This window comes from Bombus vancouverensis, chromosome 13, assembly GCF_051014615.1.
Source record: "Bombus vancouverensis nearcticus chromosome 13, iyBomVanc1_principal, whole genome shotgun sequence".
In the NCBI taxonomy this organism is placed as follows: domain Eukaryota; kingdom Metazoa; phylum Arthropoda; class Insecta; order Hymenoptera; family Apidae; genus Bombus; species Bombus vancouverensis.
The window spans coordinates 6,248,427-6,268,751 of record NC_134923.1 but is presented as its reverse complement, the minus strand read 5'-3'; the positions used below and the strand labels follow the sequence as shown (position 1 = coordinate 6,268,751).

Here is a 20,325-nt window from a genome sequence, read left to right as displayed (position 1 = left end):
TATTGATATGCGCGGCCTCGTTGCCTCGCTGCAATAACGCCACGTCGCGTCGGCACGGGCCGCGAGACGCGACTGTCTTTCGCGATCGTTGCGAATTTTTCACCCCTTTTTCGTCGTTTTGCCTTTGCCATTCGCCGTCTCCACCAGCCAACCTTCGCACAAGCTCTTTCGGCGTTCTCGTGTCGCCTGCAAATTACCACGGACTTTCGAGAAAGAACACGAGGCTTCCGTTCGAAGAGACTGTATAGTTAGCTTTTTTTCTAGCAGCCCAACCTTTGGAGACTTCAACGCCTCCTTCGAAACACAGAACGAACGCTTTCATTTTGACGAAAAGCAAAAAACATATCTCACACTCGGAGTAGACTTTTGCTTAAATGGCCTTTACGGCGCTGAATCTCTCTGGTCGAACAATCGAAAATATATATCGACTATCGTTTACCGGTCGACGGATCAACAAACACGCGACAACGGACCGTGTCGATGATTTTTCTGCTGGTCGATCGTTCTGCTCTCGACGAAAATGCGATCGGTTTAAAGCAGGACCGGCTAACCGACGGTGTACACAGTTTGCCGTATTTCAGTGGCAACGCGAAATAATGGAAACGCGTGTCGAAAGAGCACGAAACCTGTTCAAGTAATATTTAGAAAGCGAAGGTTCGCTTTTGCGACTCGTTCATTGTCATTACCAATGCAGGAAAAATAATAAATGCGAACGCTGCTTCACCGTGTAATCCATATTATTGCCGTTTAACGTCTGAGAAAGCGTAACCGAGACGTTTTCTACTTTTGACGTGCACGTCGCAAGCACGTGGCAAACGAGTCGATGATTCTCCAACGAGTAATTCTATCGGTTAAATATCCCGCTCAATGTTTCCACTAAAATATTCAAATACCGTGGAACGGTGGACAAAGAGCCAGAGAAAGTTAGTCGGTGTGTTCGCGTTTGGAGGGTTGGATCGTCGAAGGAGGGTGGCCGAAGAAGAAGACGTAGTTTTTGATCGAGCGACGAAATATGACGCACGGTTTGTGGCTGTCGTCCGACGCAGGGGGCATTCGCTCGCTACGAAGTTCATTAGAAAAACGAGATTACCGGCCTCTGCCTGTAGTTACGTAATTCGATCGATAGTTCAGGCGTTTCCCGTTTCTGGCGACCGACGAGCAGAAGCAAAAGGGGAGAGATACTGGAACAGACAGCGCAGGAGGAAAACGAAACGGAAGGGTAAAAAGGAATTTGCGGCCGCGACGGAGGTAGGTGCGCCCTTGAAAAAGGGACTCGCAGCCAAAAAATCGAATCTGCGTCTTCGAAACGCGTGCACGACGGCACGTTTCGTTTCGTAATATCGGGCAGCGGGAGGAAAGTGTAGGGAGAGAGAGAGAGAGAAAAGAAAAAATACCGACAAGCTGTTGGAAGAGATCGGAGCAACGAAATTAAATCCGATTTTCGTGCATCTCCTCCGCACACTTTTCTTTTTTTCCACTTTTCCAAACTAATCTCACGTTTCGTTAAAACCATTGCACGAAAGAGGTTAACGAGCCTGTAACTGAACGTTTCGAAGTTAAGAGGACTTTTATAAAACAAGGTAAACGGTCTAGACAAGCCTCCAGCGGAGCTGCTGTCGAATTTTCCGCGAGAAGGAAATAAAGAAAAAAAAGAAAGAAAGAGAGATATAGATCATGTACCGTTTTCGGAGCAATCAGAGTTCCACCAACGATTACACAATGTTAATACAAAAATCTATCCCGATATCTAATTTCTCTATCAATCTGTTCCTGCGAAGGAATTTTCAGTAAGTTTGTTACGACGTAGCAGGTAATTTAGATTATTGGTCACATTGGAAAGGAAAGATACGACGAGATGTAATTAGCACAAACCGACGTCTCTAACGATCGAGGAATCGATGCAACGTAAAAGTCTAGCGAAGAAAGAAAAAGGAAAGGAGAAAGAAGACGAAGATGGGTCTGAAAGGGCGAGAGCCTTGGATCGAATCGAAGTTCCCGTTGTGACGCTGAAAGTGATCGTGGAGCGAGGTCGACGACACTCGCGAGACAGCCGGTTGTCGTTTATATTAGCGAGAGTCCGTCCAAACAGATTCTCTTCACACACACACACACACACACACACACACACACACACACACACACACACACATACACAAAAAAGACAAAAAAAAGGAAGAAGAAACGTCTTACGTAATTCCATAAATAACGCATACGCACGATTTGCATGTAGCCGGCTACATATCTGCCGAGTTCATCGTATTCTATCGATGAATGGAGAGCCGAAATCAGTGAAAACCAACACGTTCGCCTCGCGAATGCTCCAACGTTTGTGCTGCTTTCGACTTTAGAACCTCGTAGGCGTTGCGCAATTTCGTTGGATTCGGTATCAATCGTTCGAGTTCTTTTTCATCCAGTCGAATGCAACTATATGGGATCGTTAACAAACTGGCTCGTTGCGTGAAATTACGTAACCGTTCTCCAGCAACAAAATCGAAGCGAAACACGCGAGGCGTGCGAACTGATCGAATGGTAGCAAAGTATTAGCAATTTGCACGACCTACTCAGTCTACCGCGTTCCAAAGAACGTTATTAGATTATCGGGCAACACGGCACGGCCATCTCTATGTAGCGTTACAAGTTCGCCTGGTCGCAGCTGTAACGCGGGACCAACTGGTGGCATAACGCGTTCTAGGTCGAGGGAAGGATCGTAACCGACGAGTGAACGAATTCTGAGAAAGCGGCCGACCGTGAAGGCCAGGGCCGTGACAAAGCGAACGGTGAAATTTTCGAATTTTCACCTTGGTCCTGCTTCCGTCGAGCGACGCGGAATATACACAGGCGCACGCGAGCTAGACGCTGTCTCTGTGATATGATATCACGGGAGGAAAGGGAAAGGCCGCGGCTGCTGCGAGAGAAGGGAGGAATAGAGAGGATAGCGGAGGGTCACGACGACAAAAGGGACAATGCTGCGGATAGAGACAGAGAGAAAGGAGGATGGAGTAGCGGAGGCGAATGAAGGCAAAGTGAAAAAGAGATAATGAGAAACAGCGTGCTAGAGTAAAAGGACAGGGGCAGGGAGGAGTAGAAATAGTGCTGCAGCGAGGGGGAGAAAAAGAGGCAAAGTCAAAGAGCGAACGTGGGAAGGGTAGGAAGAGGAAGGAAAGAGAGAAAAAAAAATAGAAAAGAGGGGCCAGCGAAAAATGATAAAAAAGTCAGGAGGAGAGAAAGGATAGGGCGAAGGAAGATTGAAGCGGAAGGGGGAACGGCAGAATTGACGGCGAGGGAGAGAAGGAAAAAATGGAAAAGGAGAGGTGCAATGGGAAAGGGTGCGAGGAAGAAAGGAAGAGCGAGGCAGTCGAAGGGAAGAAAAAGAGGGAACCGGAATCGAGAAGGAGAGAAGACAAACGCAATTGTCCGAGGTGAGTGTGTGTACGCTCCGAATGTACATCCCAGTTCAGAAGTATTAGGATACTTATCAAGACCTAAGTAAACTCGAAAAATCATTAGGTAATTTTCAAAACGTTCGAGAATTCGTTATTTCGTTCTTAACGTTAGATCGGAAACGTCTGGTATATCTGATGTTGGAATAATAAAATTTGATGTAACAAAGCGAACTCTTTCCTCGTCTTTCGATCGCCACTCTTTTTACCGAGGTAGTTTCAATCTCCGAACAAGGACTATTTTGCAGTACGTTACATATTGTCAAACATATTACAATTACAGTTGGAACATGCTATTGTCTTAAACCATTAGCTCGCAACTTTTAAGAAACGAATAAGTAAAATTAAACGCTATAATATAGCAGTATTTAGCTTTGTACGTAATACAATTTCCGCGATTGTTCGATTAATTCGGACCTGCTGGTAGTTTCGGGCTATGTTTTTCATAAAGCGTTAGTCGGACGTGGATGCTTTATGGTCTAACGCGTCGAACGAGATAGCGATTGCTAACGGTTCGGTTAATTTCCTAACGATTTTTCGAGTTTACTCAACTTTTCATACATGTGCCAATACTTATGAACGGGAGTGTACGTACGCGTCTCCACTTGCTCGCGCCGTATGTATATGGGGCTTGCGTGTCTCCACGATCGCAGTGGCGTAAGGAACACGCCGATCTCTACAAAGTAGAACGTAGTCACGCGCTGATTTTCTAATAACCCAGCGAGATTTCATTGATTTGTAATCGTCACGCTCCAACGACTTAACAACCGAGGAAACGTAAGCGCGACGTTGTCCGACAGATCGAGAGGAACAAATCGCACACGTGTGTGAACAACGTGCGATTTATTCGAGCGATTTCGAAAGTTTTTGGAAAATTCGAGCAATGCGAAGGCCGATCTCGCCCGGCACATTGCTCGATTCCTTTGACTGGTTACACGTTTGCCTCTCTCTTCCAGGGAAAAACCAACGAGACAACGTTCCACACCCGATCCTAAGCGCCTTTCCAACGTTTCACGTGGTACTACGTGTTCCCTGCTCGACTTTGATAGCCAATCGCGCGAAAGATAAGGCGAAACCACGCCTTCTATAGCGAAATGTTCCTCGGATATACGATTAAACGTCAATGCGCACAGAGTGCCACGTTTCCACGATTAATATAATACAGCGCGATTGACTTCTTCAACTTTCGTTATTAGGCTTAACGACACCACCCTCCGTACGATGGACAATGCTTTCTTCCAGATCGCAGAGATGAGTTTTATCCACGCATCTCCACCATTAGTATCTCGAATCAAGCTCTTTTTACCGCTTTGTCGTGCCACTTTGCGAATCGAGTTACCTCGTTATAACGCGATCTACCGACTATTCCGTTACGCCAACTTTATACCACGGCCAAGCACAATCGCTATTTTTGACAAATGTAAAATTTTAGTGTCACGACCATCTGCGTGCTTAGTACTCCGACGACACCTGATTCAACGGATTTGCGGTACCACGAATTTTTCAATTCCTCGCGGCACTGTTCCATAGCTCGATAGGCGAGAAGATCCCGTGACAAACCACGGAATTTGCAAACGGTCGCGCGAACATCAATCGAAAGACCTCTCGAATTCCATTGGGGTGTTACATTCCGCCACCTCCACGCATATCCACTGGCTTTCGGTTCTGCGAAAGGCGCAACGCGCAACGGAAAGAAGGATACGAGGAACGTTGCTGTCTCGAAATAAGCAACTCGCCGACAGAGTGAGAAATCCAAGAACGAGTAATAAATCCGCGAAAGCGAAAAGTCATAAATTTTTCTGCTCGAACGAACAGTGACATCGTTTAATAAAAGACGAATAGAATATGCGTAATGCTTTCTCGCTCTGGTATTAGCGATTCTGACGTGTTGTGTGCTGCTCGGCCGATCACTTTATAATTTGCCGCTATCTGCAGCCTGTCGCCCGTTCTCCGTGTTCTTTCTTGTCCCGTTCGAGAACAAAGTCAAGCCGAACGGTATACGCGTCTCGCAATAGGCCGGCACCGAGCGCGTCGCCCGTCTAAAGGCGAAACTATATTATCGATATTAATAGTAATATTAATAACAATAAAAGTGTGTCATAGTATTAAAAATGTCGAAACTGTGCGCTTTAGAACCGCGATCATACCTCGGAACAGACAAGTTAAATCGCCATCTATCTGTAAATCGCTTCACACGTCGCGAAACCGTTCAAGTATCGTGACAACACAGCTGTCTGTGTGCGACTACACGCACGTTACTTTTGTGCGTAAATACATTCAAAAATCGCAATCAATCAATCGTAATCAATCTATCTCCTCCAATCACACGCGACGAGAGCTAACATGATTGGTTACACCCCTTGACCGAACGTGAACCTTTCGCCCGACACTATATACACATATACTCGTAATTCGAGACCGCTACGACGAACGTCGTTCGTTGTTTGGAACACGTAAGCCGAAGTTCTCCAGAATTTCTATACGGCTATATGTTGATCGAACTTTTGTACTAACGATCGATAACATTGCACACACTCGAATCGTCCTTCTTTATTCTTGGTGTATTAAACGCAAGAGCGTTTCCTACCGTCGGTATTAATATCAATTCTACCGATACTTGAAATTCCTACGCCACTGCGCGGTAATTTTCGTATGGAAATAGCGAATAGAAATAATATTCCTGAATATTCCTTGAAAGATTCGAGGAAATACCGTGAAAAATATTTCGACGCTCTGTCAGAGATTCGAACGTAGGTGATCCTGTTCGTTACGCAATTAGACCAGCACTCGTTGTAACGCATCTGCTTTCGTATATACCCTCGGTTGGACGAGTTTGCCGGATCGACTTCATAAATCGGAATACAGAAAAGAACGGCAAGTACATTTATAAGAATAACTCGTCTCTTTCTTAAGATAACGAGCATCGATTTCGCAGCAATCGTGTCTAGCGATAACGCGTAATAAAGTAACGGGGTATGCAAGAAGATGGAAAAGCTGCATAGAAAGCAGAGTTGATCGAGCTAACTGCTGAGGGAGCTCGAATGACGTTAACATCTGACGTTTATTCAAATAAGTTGGACGAACGATCGATTAGGATATTTACGCGGTAAACAACCGCGTGAGGGCGTACATTTTTGTAAAATACAGTTATCCGTGGGAACGATGCTGGGATCGCGTGCGAGCTGAAATTGCAAGTTTCGTCGAGGCGTGCAGTGGATCGGTGGATCCCGAAGGGCCTGCGAATAGGTGGCGCGATTCTTCGTCATCGCGAAGCTTGGTCTGCGAATTGTTACGTTGAAACGTGGCTCGCGAGACGTCGAGACAGCTGCGACAATGTGGATGTACGCCAATAGGGGCCGAGGGAAACGAGCAAGAGCGAGATCTAATGAAAAATATTAAACTCCGAGACACGAGTAAAACAAATTAATCTTCTACGCCACTGCTGATGGTAGGAGAGAGAAGGAGAATTGGTTTTGTTGTGTGTGTGTGTGTGTGTGTGTGTTTCGAGGGAAGAGAAGCGTGACTCAGTGTGAACGCAGACGACAAAAGAGAGAGAGAGAGAGAGAGAGAGAGAGAGAGAGAGAAAGCGAGAGGAAGGATGGGGAAAAAAGTACTTACGCCTGTACGAAAATATCGATTATATTTTTTTACGAGTTCACTCGCTTCGGCGGGTGTTAATTTCGTGAAACGACCTTTTCCTTCGCCACGCGTCGCTCGTAAAATCCCATTAACACGTGCGAGAGCACTCGTCCTCTCTGTCTCTCTCTTCTTTCCCTCTCTCTCTCCCTCTCTCTCTCTCTCTCTGTTTGCTACTCGCGCTTTCGCCATCCTCTTTCTTCGTCCGTCCGGTTGTCCCGACGCGCACCGGGAGAAAATTCAAGCGCGCGTTTCCCACCCGGGCTTTTGAAGAATCACCAACGCGCCGATTTTCCCCGGGGTGTCGGTGAGACCGGCTGCGTTTTCACTACTTTCTTTTTTTCTTCCTTTTTTTCACGCCGGTGTCACCGAATTTCGACCTCCTTTTTCTCTTCGTTTCATTGCCGGCAACGCGTCGTTTAATGAACGCTTTGTTTACCTGCTCGTCGGTGTTAATCGAGTCTTTGTCGAGCCCGTGCTCCAAGAACGAATCTCCCGTCGAACAAATCTTTTCTATTTATGTTTGCACGAGTGGGTGGATCGCGTGTGCTCTGACCGGAGAAGCACGATCTTTATTCCGTGGCATTAATTAACGTGTTCATTGCGTACGACGCGAATCCAAGTTGCCGTGTGGCTTTAACTTACGTACAACCCCGTTTCCCATGAGTATTCGTTTGCTTGGCACGATTTAAATAAACTTACAGAATCATCAGGAAATTATCGAAACGTTGGAGAATTATCGTCTCACTGGAAACGTTAAACCGGCTAAAGAACGCATACACATGCATGGAACATCGTAATTATTACACTGTAGATACTTGTGCATTTATGTAAAACTATAAATTTATGGAAAACCGTACAGTATACGTAGAGATATATAAAAGTAGAGAAAATAGCCACGATAAAGTATTCGTAATTTAGCGCTGGTTTTTCATTTTTAATAAATGAAACGAATCTCTATCTAAGTTTTGTTCCTTCAGTCGCGCTCATAAAATCATAAATTTCCATAGAAATCCGCAGTCTGCTAATAACAATCTCCATTTCCTATAAAGAAACGAATCTTTCTCTTGCCTATAGATCTATCGCCTCTTTCCATTACCATTACGTACCGTTGCAGATATCAAACGATATTACGATGCAACAAGGGATTGATTATTAGTGGCGATCGTTCTCATATCGCGATATCTCGCAGCAAATCGCGTATGTAGATTATTTTCGGGCGAGCGTCGCGGCCACGCTCGACTGTTGGCTCACGGAATAAAGGCGTACTATTATTTATACAGTTAGGAAGCGGCGCGTCGTGTTTTTTAGAACACAGGATGTCCGGGTTTAACGACCCTGGCACCTGGCAACCCTTCTGGCACGGCATATAATTACCCGCGAGGCACACGGTGTTGTAATGTGCATCTCCTGTTGGCAGGATAGAACCTGAGAACACGCGTGGATATCATCGTCACGGTCGCAGACCGCGAGGAATCTCACTGTCGTTTTCTTTGCGTTTCCGCGCCCGCTTTGATCGATAGACCGACCCCGATTGTCGGTTCACATAGTGACCAACGATCGAAAAATTGTGGCAACGATCGAACCGAACAACCGCCAGTTGACTAGGTTCCCAGACGATTCGTAGTTAAAGTGGCGCGATCCTTTACCTTTTCCCAGAGATCTTTGAACGACGACTTCCAACGACTTGGGACTCGTCCAACCTTGGGATTCGTTTCGCGAAATTGATTTCCATCGAGCTCGAAACGTCGAAACGAAAGTGAAGGTCGGTCGGTCGATCGAGGCGTTAGATTTTGAACGTCACACGCTGACTGGAATACGCGAGAGATCGGAATATACTTTGGTTTCGTGACGAGTCGGGAAATTCAGTGAACGGTGAATTTCGCATAAATGAAAAATGAATTTAACCTAGAAACTATTCGGTATCTAGTACGGAGTATACATAGAATCTGGTCTATAGGTGAAAACTGCTTTTGAAAAAATAGGTCGCGATGCGGTTAGCCGGCACGGCCATCCTTCAGCGTATCGTTCAGCGATTTTAACGCGAAAGTTTACAGAGATGAAAGATCACCGGTGGAAATTTCGCTGGAATTTTTCATTTTCATTTCATTGGATCGCCTTGCCAATAGCATCTTTTTCATCGTCGAGCTTCTCGAAGAATGTAAAGGAATGTAAAATAGACGCGTCTATTCCAGAGAACTCGAAATTAACGGAACGTTGATCGTCAAGAAAAACAACCATCGGTCCAACTGTTAAACCGCATTTTTATGAAACCGTGTCTTCCATATGGTCCCAGATCGGAAAGTGCTTAAGACGATTACTATAATATCGCATGTATCATTTTCTTATAATACAACGTTTCAAACGAGATAATAACAGTTCAACGTTTACATAATTACCAGGTGATTTTACATGTTTATTTAAGTCTGCCTAAGTGTTTATACCGAACAGGGCTATACATCTTAGCTGTCGAAGAAACGAACGAATTCACTTTTCTTCTGTTTGCACGTGTTCGTCACGAAATCGATATTTTTTCCGTCAACGTGTCTCGACGATTCGACTTTTGATGGTGTTCCTATGCCAGTTACCAAACGAACCTTATCTCGGCCAATCTCCCTAACGAGTTTAACGACGTGCAGAGGCATATCGTATCGGTAGAAATTGTCCTGGGCTTTAAAATATTCACAAAACACGGACATCCATTCATTTAATAACAATAGTCGGAAATCAAGCTGTCTGCATCAGGGATCGTCGGGTCCCGGCACTTGAAATCGGTTTATTTTACGAAAAAGACGACCTCAGCTGCCACGTGCAAAGCCAAAAGCGTTACATCGAACAGCAATCGATATTTAACCTCTCACCGGCGGCGATCGTGAAAACGAACAACAAGGAAGTAAACGCACCACCGTCATAAAACAAACCACAACATTGTAGCACGACTGATGTTACATTTTGATCGTACCACCGCCTCTGTCGTTTATATTTCAATCCGAACGAGCATTTCCACCTACGCTGTCATTCGCGTATATCTTGCCGTTCGTATTTTCCGTGGTCTTTTTCGCAAAAAAAAAAAAAAGGAGAAGAGAAAAGGAAAAAGAGAAGAAAAAACGTGACAAGTCTCTCGCTAAAGTACCTGGCCACTTTGACCGGCTAACGAAAAATAAACGCGTCTATCTTTTGATTTGTCTATCGAAAATACGTTCTACGAACTGCCGAGATAAGACTTTTCGAGAAATTTCGAAATTTGCGATATTTCAGACTGTAGCGATAATATAAACTCGTTGCTAGATGCTTACGGAGTTACGGGGAAAACGAATGAACTCGTTAATTGACTTTCCAATCTGCCGGATATAATAACAACTTTTTTATTCACAGATGCGCTATTTTTGAATGCGTGATGTTCCATCGCTATCAGAAACGAAATATCATCGGACAAAACAATGGAGAAGAGAGAAAAAGCAACTTCTATTTCCCCCCCTCCCCCCATTCGTGATCGCATCTACGATCATCGAGCACACCTGGATACAGGTGGCAGAGGCTAGGGGAGCAGCTGTCTGTAATTCCTGACCTTACGAGCCGCGATGGGATCTGGACAGTTCAGCCAACCACTCTAGACGCGTGACAAACGTTTCGAGTAATTGCGAACACCTTTATTCGAGATCGAAAAGTGCATTTGAAATCGAAGACGAATCGTTCACATGGAAGGCATATTTTCTGGAACGAAGAAACCGATCAACGTAAATTAAAATGCACCGAGAATTAAAAAACCAAAGAACAAATCTTCGTCGAAGATGAAAACCCTATGAGATCGGATCTTAAATCGAGCTTGCGACTTTACCGAAAACAAGCGAAAATTCGAATCTCGAGATTCTTTCTGTTCGAGTTTCGTACAATTTGAAAAATGTCAGAAACTCGTGAGACCGGTCCCTTCGTAATAATTTTCGCTACAGTAATTTAATAGCCGTATAGTGATTTTCGTTTCGTAAATCTCAGCGACCCTAAAGCTACGGTAACTCGAAGATCTCAGTTCTCCCCTTGACATTCGAATTACGCAGGTTGAACCGTATTTCTGTACGGGGGTGTACGTGGGAAGAGAGGCATGGGTGGACCCCCTGGTTACACGTTGGTGTCGTTTTTGATCCCGAGGGGTGTCTCGAAGAGTGCGCGCACTCGTCCGCGCGTTGGCTTTTGTTTTCCGGCGCGATGACGCGGCGGCGGTGGCGGCGGCGGCCGCGCGACGTCACCCTCTCCTCTGTTTCTCGTTGTGTGTGTTGCCGGTTTCCCGCGCGGTGCGGCGCGGCACGGCGCGGCATCGCGACGCGCGCGCGACCAAGCCTCCCAGTGTGTACGAGGCCGAAAAGGAACGAGGAAAAAGGCCGCGCGCGTCGGCGTCGCTCGGTGGCGGCATTCTAAATTTAGGAGGAAGTATTGATTTTACAATTTGGACCCCTCCCAAAGTAAAAAATAAACCAAGCCAAACGTACTCTACTTTGATAGAGTGCCTCTCCTCTGCGCGGCTCGTTTCGACGCACAGCCGAGACGGAGATACAAAAAGGGAAACATGGAAGGGGTGGCGGCGAGCCGTCGGGCTCGAAAGAGAGGGGGTGAAACAGCCCCCGCGAAAAGGGGCGGGAGGGGGGAGGGGGAAGAAAAGAAGAAGATAGCGATTGCCAGGGAAAGTGAGAGGGTGAGAGGCTAAGGGGGCGAAACGAAGCACAGCGGGAGCAAAGCTAGAACGAAAGAAGAAAAAGAAAGACAGAAACGAAAAAAAAAGAAAGAAAGAAAGAAAGAAAGAAAAGGGTGGAGGTGGAGGTTGGTTGAACGGGAGTCGGCTGGGGCCGAAGGAGAACCACCGTTCTTTCTTCGAGGGGGTGGGGAACAGAGAGTGGCGAAATACCGTAGTTCTAGCCTGGTAAGAAACAAAGAACAGAAAATTGATCGTTTGTTAAGTTTTATGTTCCCCGGGGCAGGCGAGGGTGGTCTGCCGCCCCCACCCTTCTCCGTTGACTTTTCCTCTCGCTCTATCGTTCGTCGTCGGTTTCGTCGGCCGGCTCGTCTCGTCTCTTTTCACCCGCCTCGCGACGCGCAATAAGACGAATCGAGGAAATTCTCCGCCCGGCACTGCGCCGCCAACCAAGAGGTGGGCACGCAGAAAAACCTACCAAGGGAAAGAGAGAGACAGAGAGAGAGAAAGGGATAGGCGAAACGGGGCTCGGCAGAGAACCGATAGAGAGACACGTGTATGAGGAAAAACGCAAGGGGATGAAACGGATGAACGCTATCGTCCAAGTCAATGGAAGCTGGACGAGATTGGGTCCTCCCGTTGTCGTCTGCTCGCCAGCTTTTTCCACTCTCCAAGGATGGAGTTTAATTACGGAAAAACGCGTTTCTAGAAGTGGCAATTTTTCTTTTTACTTTTTTCTTTTTCTCTTTTCCTTTTGAAAATCGTCGAATTTCTTTCCGGAATCGCACTCCGTTTAACTGGCAACGATGACGATTTCAGTCGCAACCGCTTAATCCGAACCGATTTTTCTAACGCGATTTCGATTCGTCCAACAACTTTTTTGCTCCTGGTTTAGGGGTACGGAAAAAGAAAGAGGAAATGTAGCCGGTGTGTGTGTGTGTGCGTGTGTGTAGCAATTTAGGCGAAAAAAGGGCGGAAAACTGTGTATCCAATTTACGGAAAGTGAAAATGGAGTACTATGCGTTTCGACGATGATACAATGCACCTGTAACGCGTTAAACGACGCAGAGCGAACGAGCGTGTGCCTCTAAAACATTTCAAAGCGTAAAATAGCTGAAACCGAAGGCACGCGTGGAAAAGGGATTTTAAAGGGAATAGAAGGTTATCGAGTTGGACCAAGGGCAGAGTTTATCACCGTTAAAGGGCTACGGATCAGCTATAACAATTATTCTTTCGGTTTAACATCCACGGATATTCTAACGAATTTTCCCTTTCCAAAATACCAGCTTTTTCATGTACGAGCGGATTTTAAATTTTTCATCAGCTTGTTCAGCTCGCCCAGTATAAAGACACAAAACGTGTCAAATATTAAACATTTCCACGTTTCCTGTTGGAATTAAGTGACACGTGTCAATTAATCCGCCAAGTTGAATCATTTATATAGAGTAAAATGTAAAATCCGATGGTAATGCGATAGTAACGAAGATTCTTCCGCGCGTTGCCTTTTCGCTACAAAATAAAACACGCGATACCAGGCTTTCGACAAACCAAAGTTAATACGAATGAAAGGGTTTATAACAAAAACGATCCTTGTCGATGATCTTCCTCCCCCCCTCCCAAAAAAAACAAAAGAACGCTCCAATTGAAATTTAATGTCAATTGAATTCTTTCGAACGATACATTCATCGTACTGTACGATTGTTGCAAGTGTCTCTGCAATTATATCAGAATACGATCGTATTCGATTAATTTACCAACTTTATCTAATTAAATTGCAAAGTTGCTGATCTTTCAACGATAGACGAATTCCTACGAAAACGATAAATCGTTTTTCGTAATATCGATTGCATCGTACCGTGTGTGTCTCGCTCGTGCCTACTAAAAATTCGAAAGATTTAACAAGGGTTGATTTTGGAAGGGAAGCCGATTAATTTCATGCATCGCAAGATATAATTTTCCACGTTGTACCGATGAATTCGCGGAAATTCGAAGGTTCGTCGCTGCACGTGACAAAAAGGGCAACGCGGGGGAATGTTAAAACGTGTCTTTGTTTACCTTGTGCGCTCTCAGAGTCTTGCCCTCGCAGGCTAAAGTGACGTCGCAATAAGCTTGTCGCTCGAGCAGCTGTGAGAACATGGTCTGTAGGTTGCTGTGATGGTATTTCCATCGTAGGCAATATTGTTGGGGGAACATGTTGGAGGATGACGTCGCGGGTGGTGTCGTTGCTGAACTGCCTCGTTGCTGAAGCATGCGCGGATCTGGCACCGCCAGTAGCTTGTCCAAGCCAAAGAACCGTTCTTGCGGTTCACCGTAATCCCACCGCCTTCCTTCTTCGTTCTGCAACATTAATCTCGGGTCAGGAAGATCGCAATTTTTGACCATTCCACGCAACGCTACTAGCTAAACCAGTAATTACACATTTTGGTTGAATAGGTGTACATATCTCTCTCTTTCGAGGAATAGGTGTTGCTCGTTCGAAAGCAGGAATTAAAAAAGACGCGAGGTATCGAGTAACCAACGAGGCGAACGTTGCGACAGATCGCGGAACGAATCTTTATAGGAAATTACCTTAATTACCAGGCAAAGGGTCGGTTTCTACGCTGCACGGTATACGCGTACCGCAATTTAATAGTCGATTTATAAGGCGATAGTTTTCGAGTTCCCACGATATTCGGCTCGGCGAGTATGTTTTCTGCTTGGATATTAATCGGCAAGCTTTCAGCGAGGAGAAGCTAGAAGAAAAGGAGGAATGGAAGAATCGGCGTGTGATAATTAACGACGATAATATTTGAATATTTGATTGGTAAAAAGCTGGCGTAAAAATCCGCAGTCTACGCCTAAGAGAAAATTACGTTTGAAAATGACTACACTACGCGATTCAATAGTACGCTGCAATTGATACGTTTCCTGTTAGGTCATTTTGTTCCGCGCATTTCCGCAACGTCTGGCAAGCGTAGTAGAACTGTTGCGTTTACGACTTTTTATTTCTTCCGGTTCTACGTTAGTTCGATGCTACAGTTCGACGCTATTTACAACGCATCCGCGATGTAAATGAGAGTGGAGCGTGCAAACAGGGGAACACGAGGAAAAAGCTAACGCACGGAAACTTGCGTACGTTCGGAAAAGATTCTTACAGAAGGTATCGGTCGATGCGCAGTCAGTCGACAGGCTTGTTCTCCAAGTCGAAGCAACCCGGACCTCTGTCAACCGGATGAATGCCTGCAACACGATGGCCTTCGAAGCATTTACACGCGAGTCCGTTCGAACGTGTACCTCGATCACGGCTGCCCCTGACGATCCTCGGTCTCACGTGTTCTCTCTGTAACATGCGGATAAAGGGATTGGCCATCAGACAGAGTCGATCTGAGAGTGCAACGCGCCTTAAAAAATTCCATCTTCGCATCCGTTTCGTTCGAGTTTCGTTCGAACAAAGCTACTCGGAGTTTCAGTTTCATTCACCGAAGGCTCCACCTGATTTAGATATTAGCAGATCAAAGTTATTTGATTACGCGTTAATCAAAGAAGACGATATTTTTGACGTGGTACGTGGTACAATTTATCGGTTATCGGAACACCTATCATCGGTTATGGAAACATCGGTTGATAGAAATACGATACTGAACCTTCTACCGTGTCTTCGTTTATGGAATTTGCTATTTTTGTTACAGGTAAATAAATAAGACCAAGTAAAATTGATTCGTCTTTGTTAACTCTTGCTTCTATGAATATAAATGTTTCTCGTTAAGGTTCGATTACAGAATCAGATTCCAATCGTGTGGATCTAGTTCGATGAGGTTCATGTATCTCGCGTTTGTTTTTCTTCTCATAGCCCCTGCTAATTTCCATTAGTTTCATTTAGATCGATTATATTGTATTCAGTTTGAACCAGTCGCCGATAGCTAGTTTTCCATCGTGTACCGATGACCGATAGAAACACCAGACGTGGCAACGTGTTTAATTTACAACTTCACCGAGGGATACGACCGACTGCTTTTATGAAGCAATTTGCTGCGATGCTTACTCGCTTATGACTTCGCTGGGCGGTTAAGTACAGAGGAAAGAAACTAAGAAATTCCGCTCTCGGAGAGTCTAATAATTGCTTCCTACCATCGTTTGTCTCGCAGCAACGATATTAATTGATAATTGAAAAACTTTCTGAAAAACAGATCGAAGGATTTTTGTTGGATAATAACCGCAAACGAGCGGCACGTGCGCGACTCAACGTTACACAGCAACGTGTTAATTACATTGGCAAAAATTCGGATTTTTGCGCGAACGTCCGCGATCCAGCGGTCGTCGATTCATCCTCCTTAAACAAAATCATCGAAACAAGGACAAAGCGTAAGAAATCCGCCACTTAAAAATTGCAATTCCTTTCGAAAATTCCAGGAATTAGATTAGAAAGTTGTAACGAAGAACAGAATGCAGAACGAGGAAATAATTTCTGTTACGTCTAATCCAACGAGATTAGATTACCGCAGCTGAGAATTTCTTCTGCAGTTGTTTGAAAGATTGGAAACGAAGGGAGATCGATGCGAGGAACGGGATGATTTCGCGGGGGAAAGAAAGTTGCTGGGAAAACTCCGGGAAAAAGAAGTTTTCATTGCATTATCTGGAAACGATTAACGGCAGCCGCGTGTATCTATTAGCATAATTATCGAGAGTGACTTTGTAAAATCGTGAAAGTCGAATATCGACATTTAACTTTCATCGGCTTCGCCGGCCGCTGATGAAGTTCCATTAGAAACGAATCGGAAAGCTGATTTGGCGAATTTCTGATTAAAGCTGGCGACGTCCAGTCACATGTGGTTATAATCTAATGGAAAAGTGACACGCGATCAATTGTCCCGTGTAACGTTGTTTATTTCGTCAATTAAATCCAGATTAATCTCCAATCTGCAATTGTCGTGAATTAGAAAAGACACGGATTCCGATGAAGATTCGTGTCCGCTTTAAACGTTCGATGCCAATTTCTGCCGAATCTTCTACATTCGATCGGACTTCGTTTCGGGGCGCACGTAATTTGTGACTTTTTCTTAAAAATAACATTCGTGTCATGAGAATATGACACACTTTCACGAGTTTATTGCATCGCAAGAGGCACCTTGAAGTTTAGCACCATTTAATAAAATTTAATTATTTAGCAATAAATAATTGAATTCACAGAAATCTGTGTTTGTAACGTCATCGCTGTTCTGTAATTTTCGAGGCTCATCAAAGTGGCTTCCGTGCGGCTTAATCGTCAACCACGTTAAAGAAGAGAACTTAGTTTTCTATAGAAACGTGACATGCCGCGTTCTTCATCTTATAGTCTCCACACGTTATAAAAGACATGTTACCCGTTCCAAGCGTTTCGAAACGAAGTCCATCTCCTCTAATCTTTTTTTTTTTTTTTTTTTTTTTGTTAGCGTAAACTCGAAGAAAAGTAGGGAATAATTTTGAATGGAACGCGCATCATTTTCCGGTTTCCAGTCAGTAAACTAGTCAACGTATCTTATCGAGGACGGAGGGTAATATCTAAGGCAGAGAGTTTAGGCTGCACGCTCGACTGCGGTTTTAAAATTCCCCGCAGGCAACCAAGCCACCATGGAACTCGTCTGTGGATCGTGGGAATCAATAAATTCCCCGTATCGGAAAACGCTGAGGGTACAATACGCGGAAAAATCGACAAGGCGCGAATTCGCACGAAATTACGACCCCTTCTCTCTTTCATCGTCTTCTCAATTTCGTACACCAACATATTTTTATCTCTCCCTCCCTATCTCTCTCTCTCTCTTCTACACCCCTTTTTTTCATCTCTCATCGTATTACCAGTCTCTCCCTGTTCCTCCTACTGGATTCTCCTATTGTCTTTTTACGTCCTCGATCTCTCCTCTACGACCGGCCCCTCATTTTCTACACTTTTCTCTCCGTCCCCTTTCTAATTTTCATCTCTCGAATTCCTCCGTCACCACCGCGTCTTACCTTACATTTGCCTTTTTTTCCCCTCTTGGCCGAAAAAATGCCGATGGCGCGTCAAAAGACCGTTCTCCACGAGGTAACCGGATGTCAAACATTTTTGTCGGGGCTGGAGGGCAGCTCGGTATTCAGGTCTCGTTACGTACACGGGGATAGCACACACGGACGAGGAGCGTAGGAAGCACGGGCGCGCGAAAACGATGCTCGCTCGGTAGCCTAGATTCCCTGAGATACTTTCTATTGTGTTTACGGTTCGGATTAGAGTACCTTTCGCCGTTGAGAAAATGCCCGACTCAACGGGACGCGGAAGAGCGCCGGCAAGCGGTGACCTTTTCGAAATCCGGATCAAATTGGGAAATCGGGTTAACCCCTCGCCGGCGGGACACCCGTCGCTCCTACGATCCGAGATAACAGCGACACGAGCACGACAATCGTGACTGTCGTTTGCTAATTAACTTACACGTGGATAGCTTTCGAACCAATTCGAACTTCGGCAAGTGTCGAAACGTTGATCCGTATTCTTAGCATCGACGAGAATTGTCTATGGACGCGAATCGAGTTTTAAAATTCGCCCGTTTCTTCCCTTTCCGTGTTCCGCCACCAAAAGAGCTAACATCTTTCGTCAAATTTTACGAGTCACACGAGTTACGAATTGTCGACGCTAACGAATTTTTTCGCGTTATGCGAGAAAGTTTGTTAATTAAAACGAACGAAACTGTTGCCTATGGTCGATTGGATCCGCGAATCAGCCGATCATCGTATTTAGTGTAAAACTGTCGAATTGTAGGAAACGAGAGTTTGCTATCTATATATACAGGCTGGTTGGTAACTGGTGGAACAAGCGGAAAGGGGGTGATTGTACGCGAAAAAAGAAGTCGAAAATATAGAATAAAAATTTTTCGTTTGAGGCTTTGTTTTCGAGGAAATCGGCTTTGAATTTTCGCTCGGTACGCCTGCGGTACGTTATAACGGATCTCACTGTAGATCGGTGTCTCGATGGAAAAATTAAAAAAAAAATTTTATTCTATATTTTCGACTTCTTTTTCGCGTAGAATCACCCCCTTTCCGCTTGTACCACCAGTTACCAACCATCTTGTATATATGCGGTAACTGGTAGATTTACCGGTATTATTAGTTGTTTAATTGTGGTATTCGAGGGAACATTGGTAACCGATGATCCGACTAGAGCAAAGTGGAAAATCGTAACGTTTCTCGAACGAACCGAACGTTCGGAATTTAGAACAGTACGGTACATTCGATATGTTTGAAACACGCTCGTACCAACACGAGGCTCGGGTCTACTACGGTTCAACGAATAATTGTAGGAAATTTTTATTCGCGAAATACTGGGAATACTGAATTTTGATATTACTACGTATTTTCAAGAAAGTAATTAAAACCGGAAAGCCGAAATTAAAAGAAGAGCGTGGTACGCAGCGTAATGGCAGGGATGAGAAGCCCGATTTTAATTATAGTTCCTCTAAAACCACTCGGTTTCTGAATTAATAAAGGAAGGATTGGAACCAAAGAGAGTAGCCGAGCCTCTTCTCTTTTCAATTCCTTCCTAGAACGCGTTAAAATCAACGGCGCATTAATTCCCAAGTTCTCGTTAAACCGATACCGATACTAATACAGGAAAGAATCGTGGTGGAATTTTTCCGAGCATCGAGCCGGTCATCTTTTATTTTCTTTTTCGTTGGAAAAATCCGCGTGGTCACGACGACGATGACGACGCGGTGTTCTTTCGTTCGCAGGTTGCGAGCTCTACAAATTAATCGGAAGATTAATTCGCGATCGTTTCTCCAACTTTTGAAACGGTCGATGAGCCACTCGTGAATTCACCGAGCTTCTTCCGCCCCTTTTTTCCTTCGATTATTCCGCCGACCGAGGCGTCTATTGCTGCGTGGCGAACGAGCCGCGCCGAGTGGCCTCGTCGAGAGGCCAGAATACTGTTATAATTCACGTAATCGAACCGTTTACGCCACCGGCCACTGGAAAATCGTAAAAACAGTTGAACCGTACGCGCACTTGGTTATTCACCTGCCATGCGTTTCCCAAATTTCTCGATGCACCTCACTAAACCAGACTCGAATCCACGCGATCGTTTCAGCGTACACTGCGTCTCATGGCGCGACTGTTTTTACACAGTTTTGTTATCGATCGACAGAAGATTAGAAGATTTATAATCCCAACGGTAGGAATACTTGAAAAATATTGAAAGAATATGACAGAGTGAAGACTACATAATGGAGGAATAACATGGTTAAATCAACGCGAGACCGGCAGCGATAGCAAGATTTCTGCGTTCTATTCGGAGGTTCAGGGTTCGATTCTCGATATCCTTAGAATGTTATCGTAAGTCATTTTTCGCCTGAATTTAATATAACGTAACTTACGACTGTGTATTTACACGTTTCAAGCGAATTCTTTCGAATATTAGGAAATTCTCTATAACTTCGAAATTTCCCGAATTCAACGCGTATTTATTCTCTTTAGATACTGAAATAGCGTTTTGGAGATACGCTCTCTCGGTTCCTAAAACACAGAGAGGTATACATTATTACGTATAGCGAGCCGGATAACTACAATGGCGTCATTCATGGACAA

General features: G+C 44.8%; 1 protein-coding gene across 3 annotated transcripts in view; it reads right to left on the bottom strand.

The window, feature by feature from the left end:
• LOC117162151 (uncharacterized) overlaps positions 1-20,325 on the bottom strand; it is an 81,339-nt gene that overhangs the window by 18,596 nt on the left and 42,418 nt on the right. For 2 of the 3 annotated variants that reach the window (XM_033344056.2, XM_076623598.1), the window contains 2 exons: positions 14,895-15,079; positions 13,816-14,097 (listed from right to left, as the gene is read on the bottom strand). In XM_033344056.2, coding sequence (XP_033199947.1) covers positions 13,816-14,010 — 195 coding nt within the window. In that variant the 5' untranslated portion in view covers positions 14,011-14,097; positions 14,895-15,079. The remainder of the gene's footprint in view (positions 1-13,815; positions 14,098-14,894; positions 15,080-20,325) is intronic. The other variant, XM_076623599.1, reaches the window with a different exon arrangement.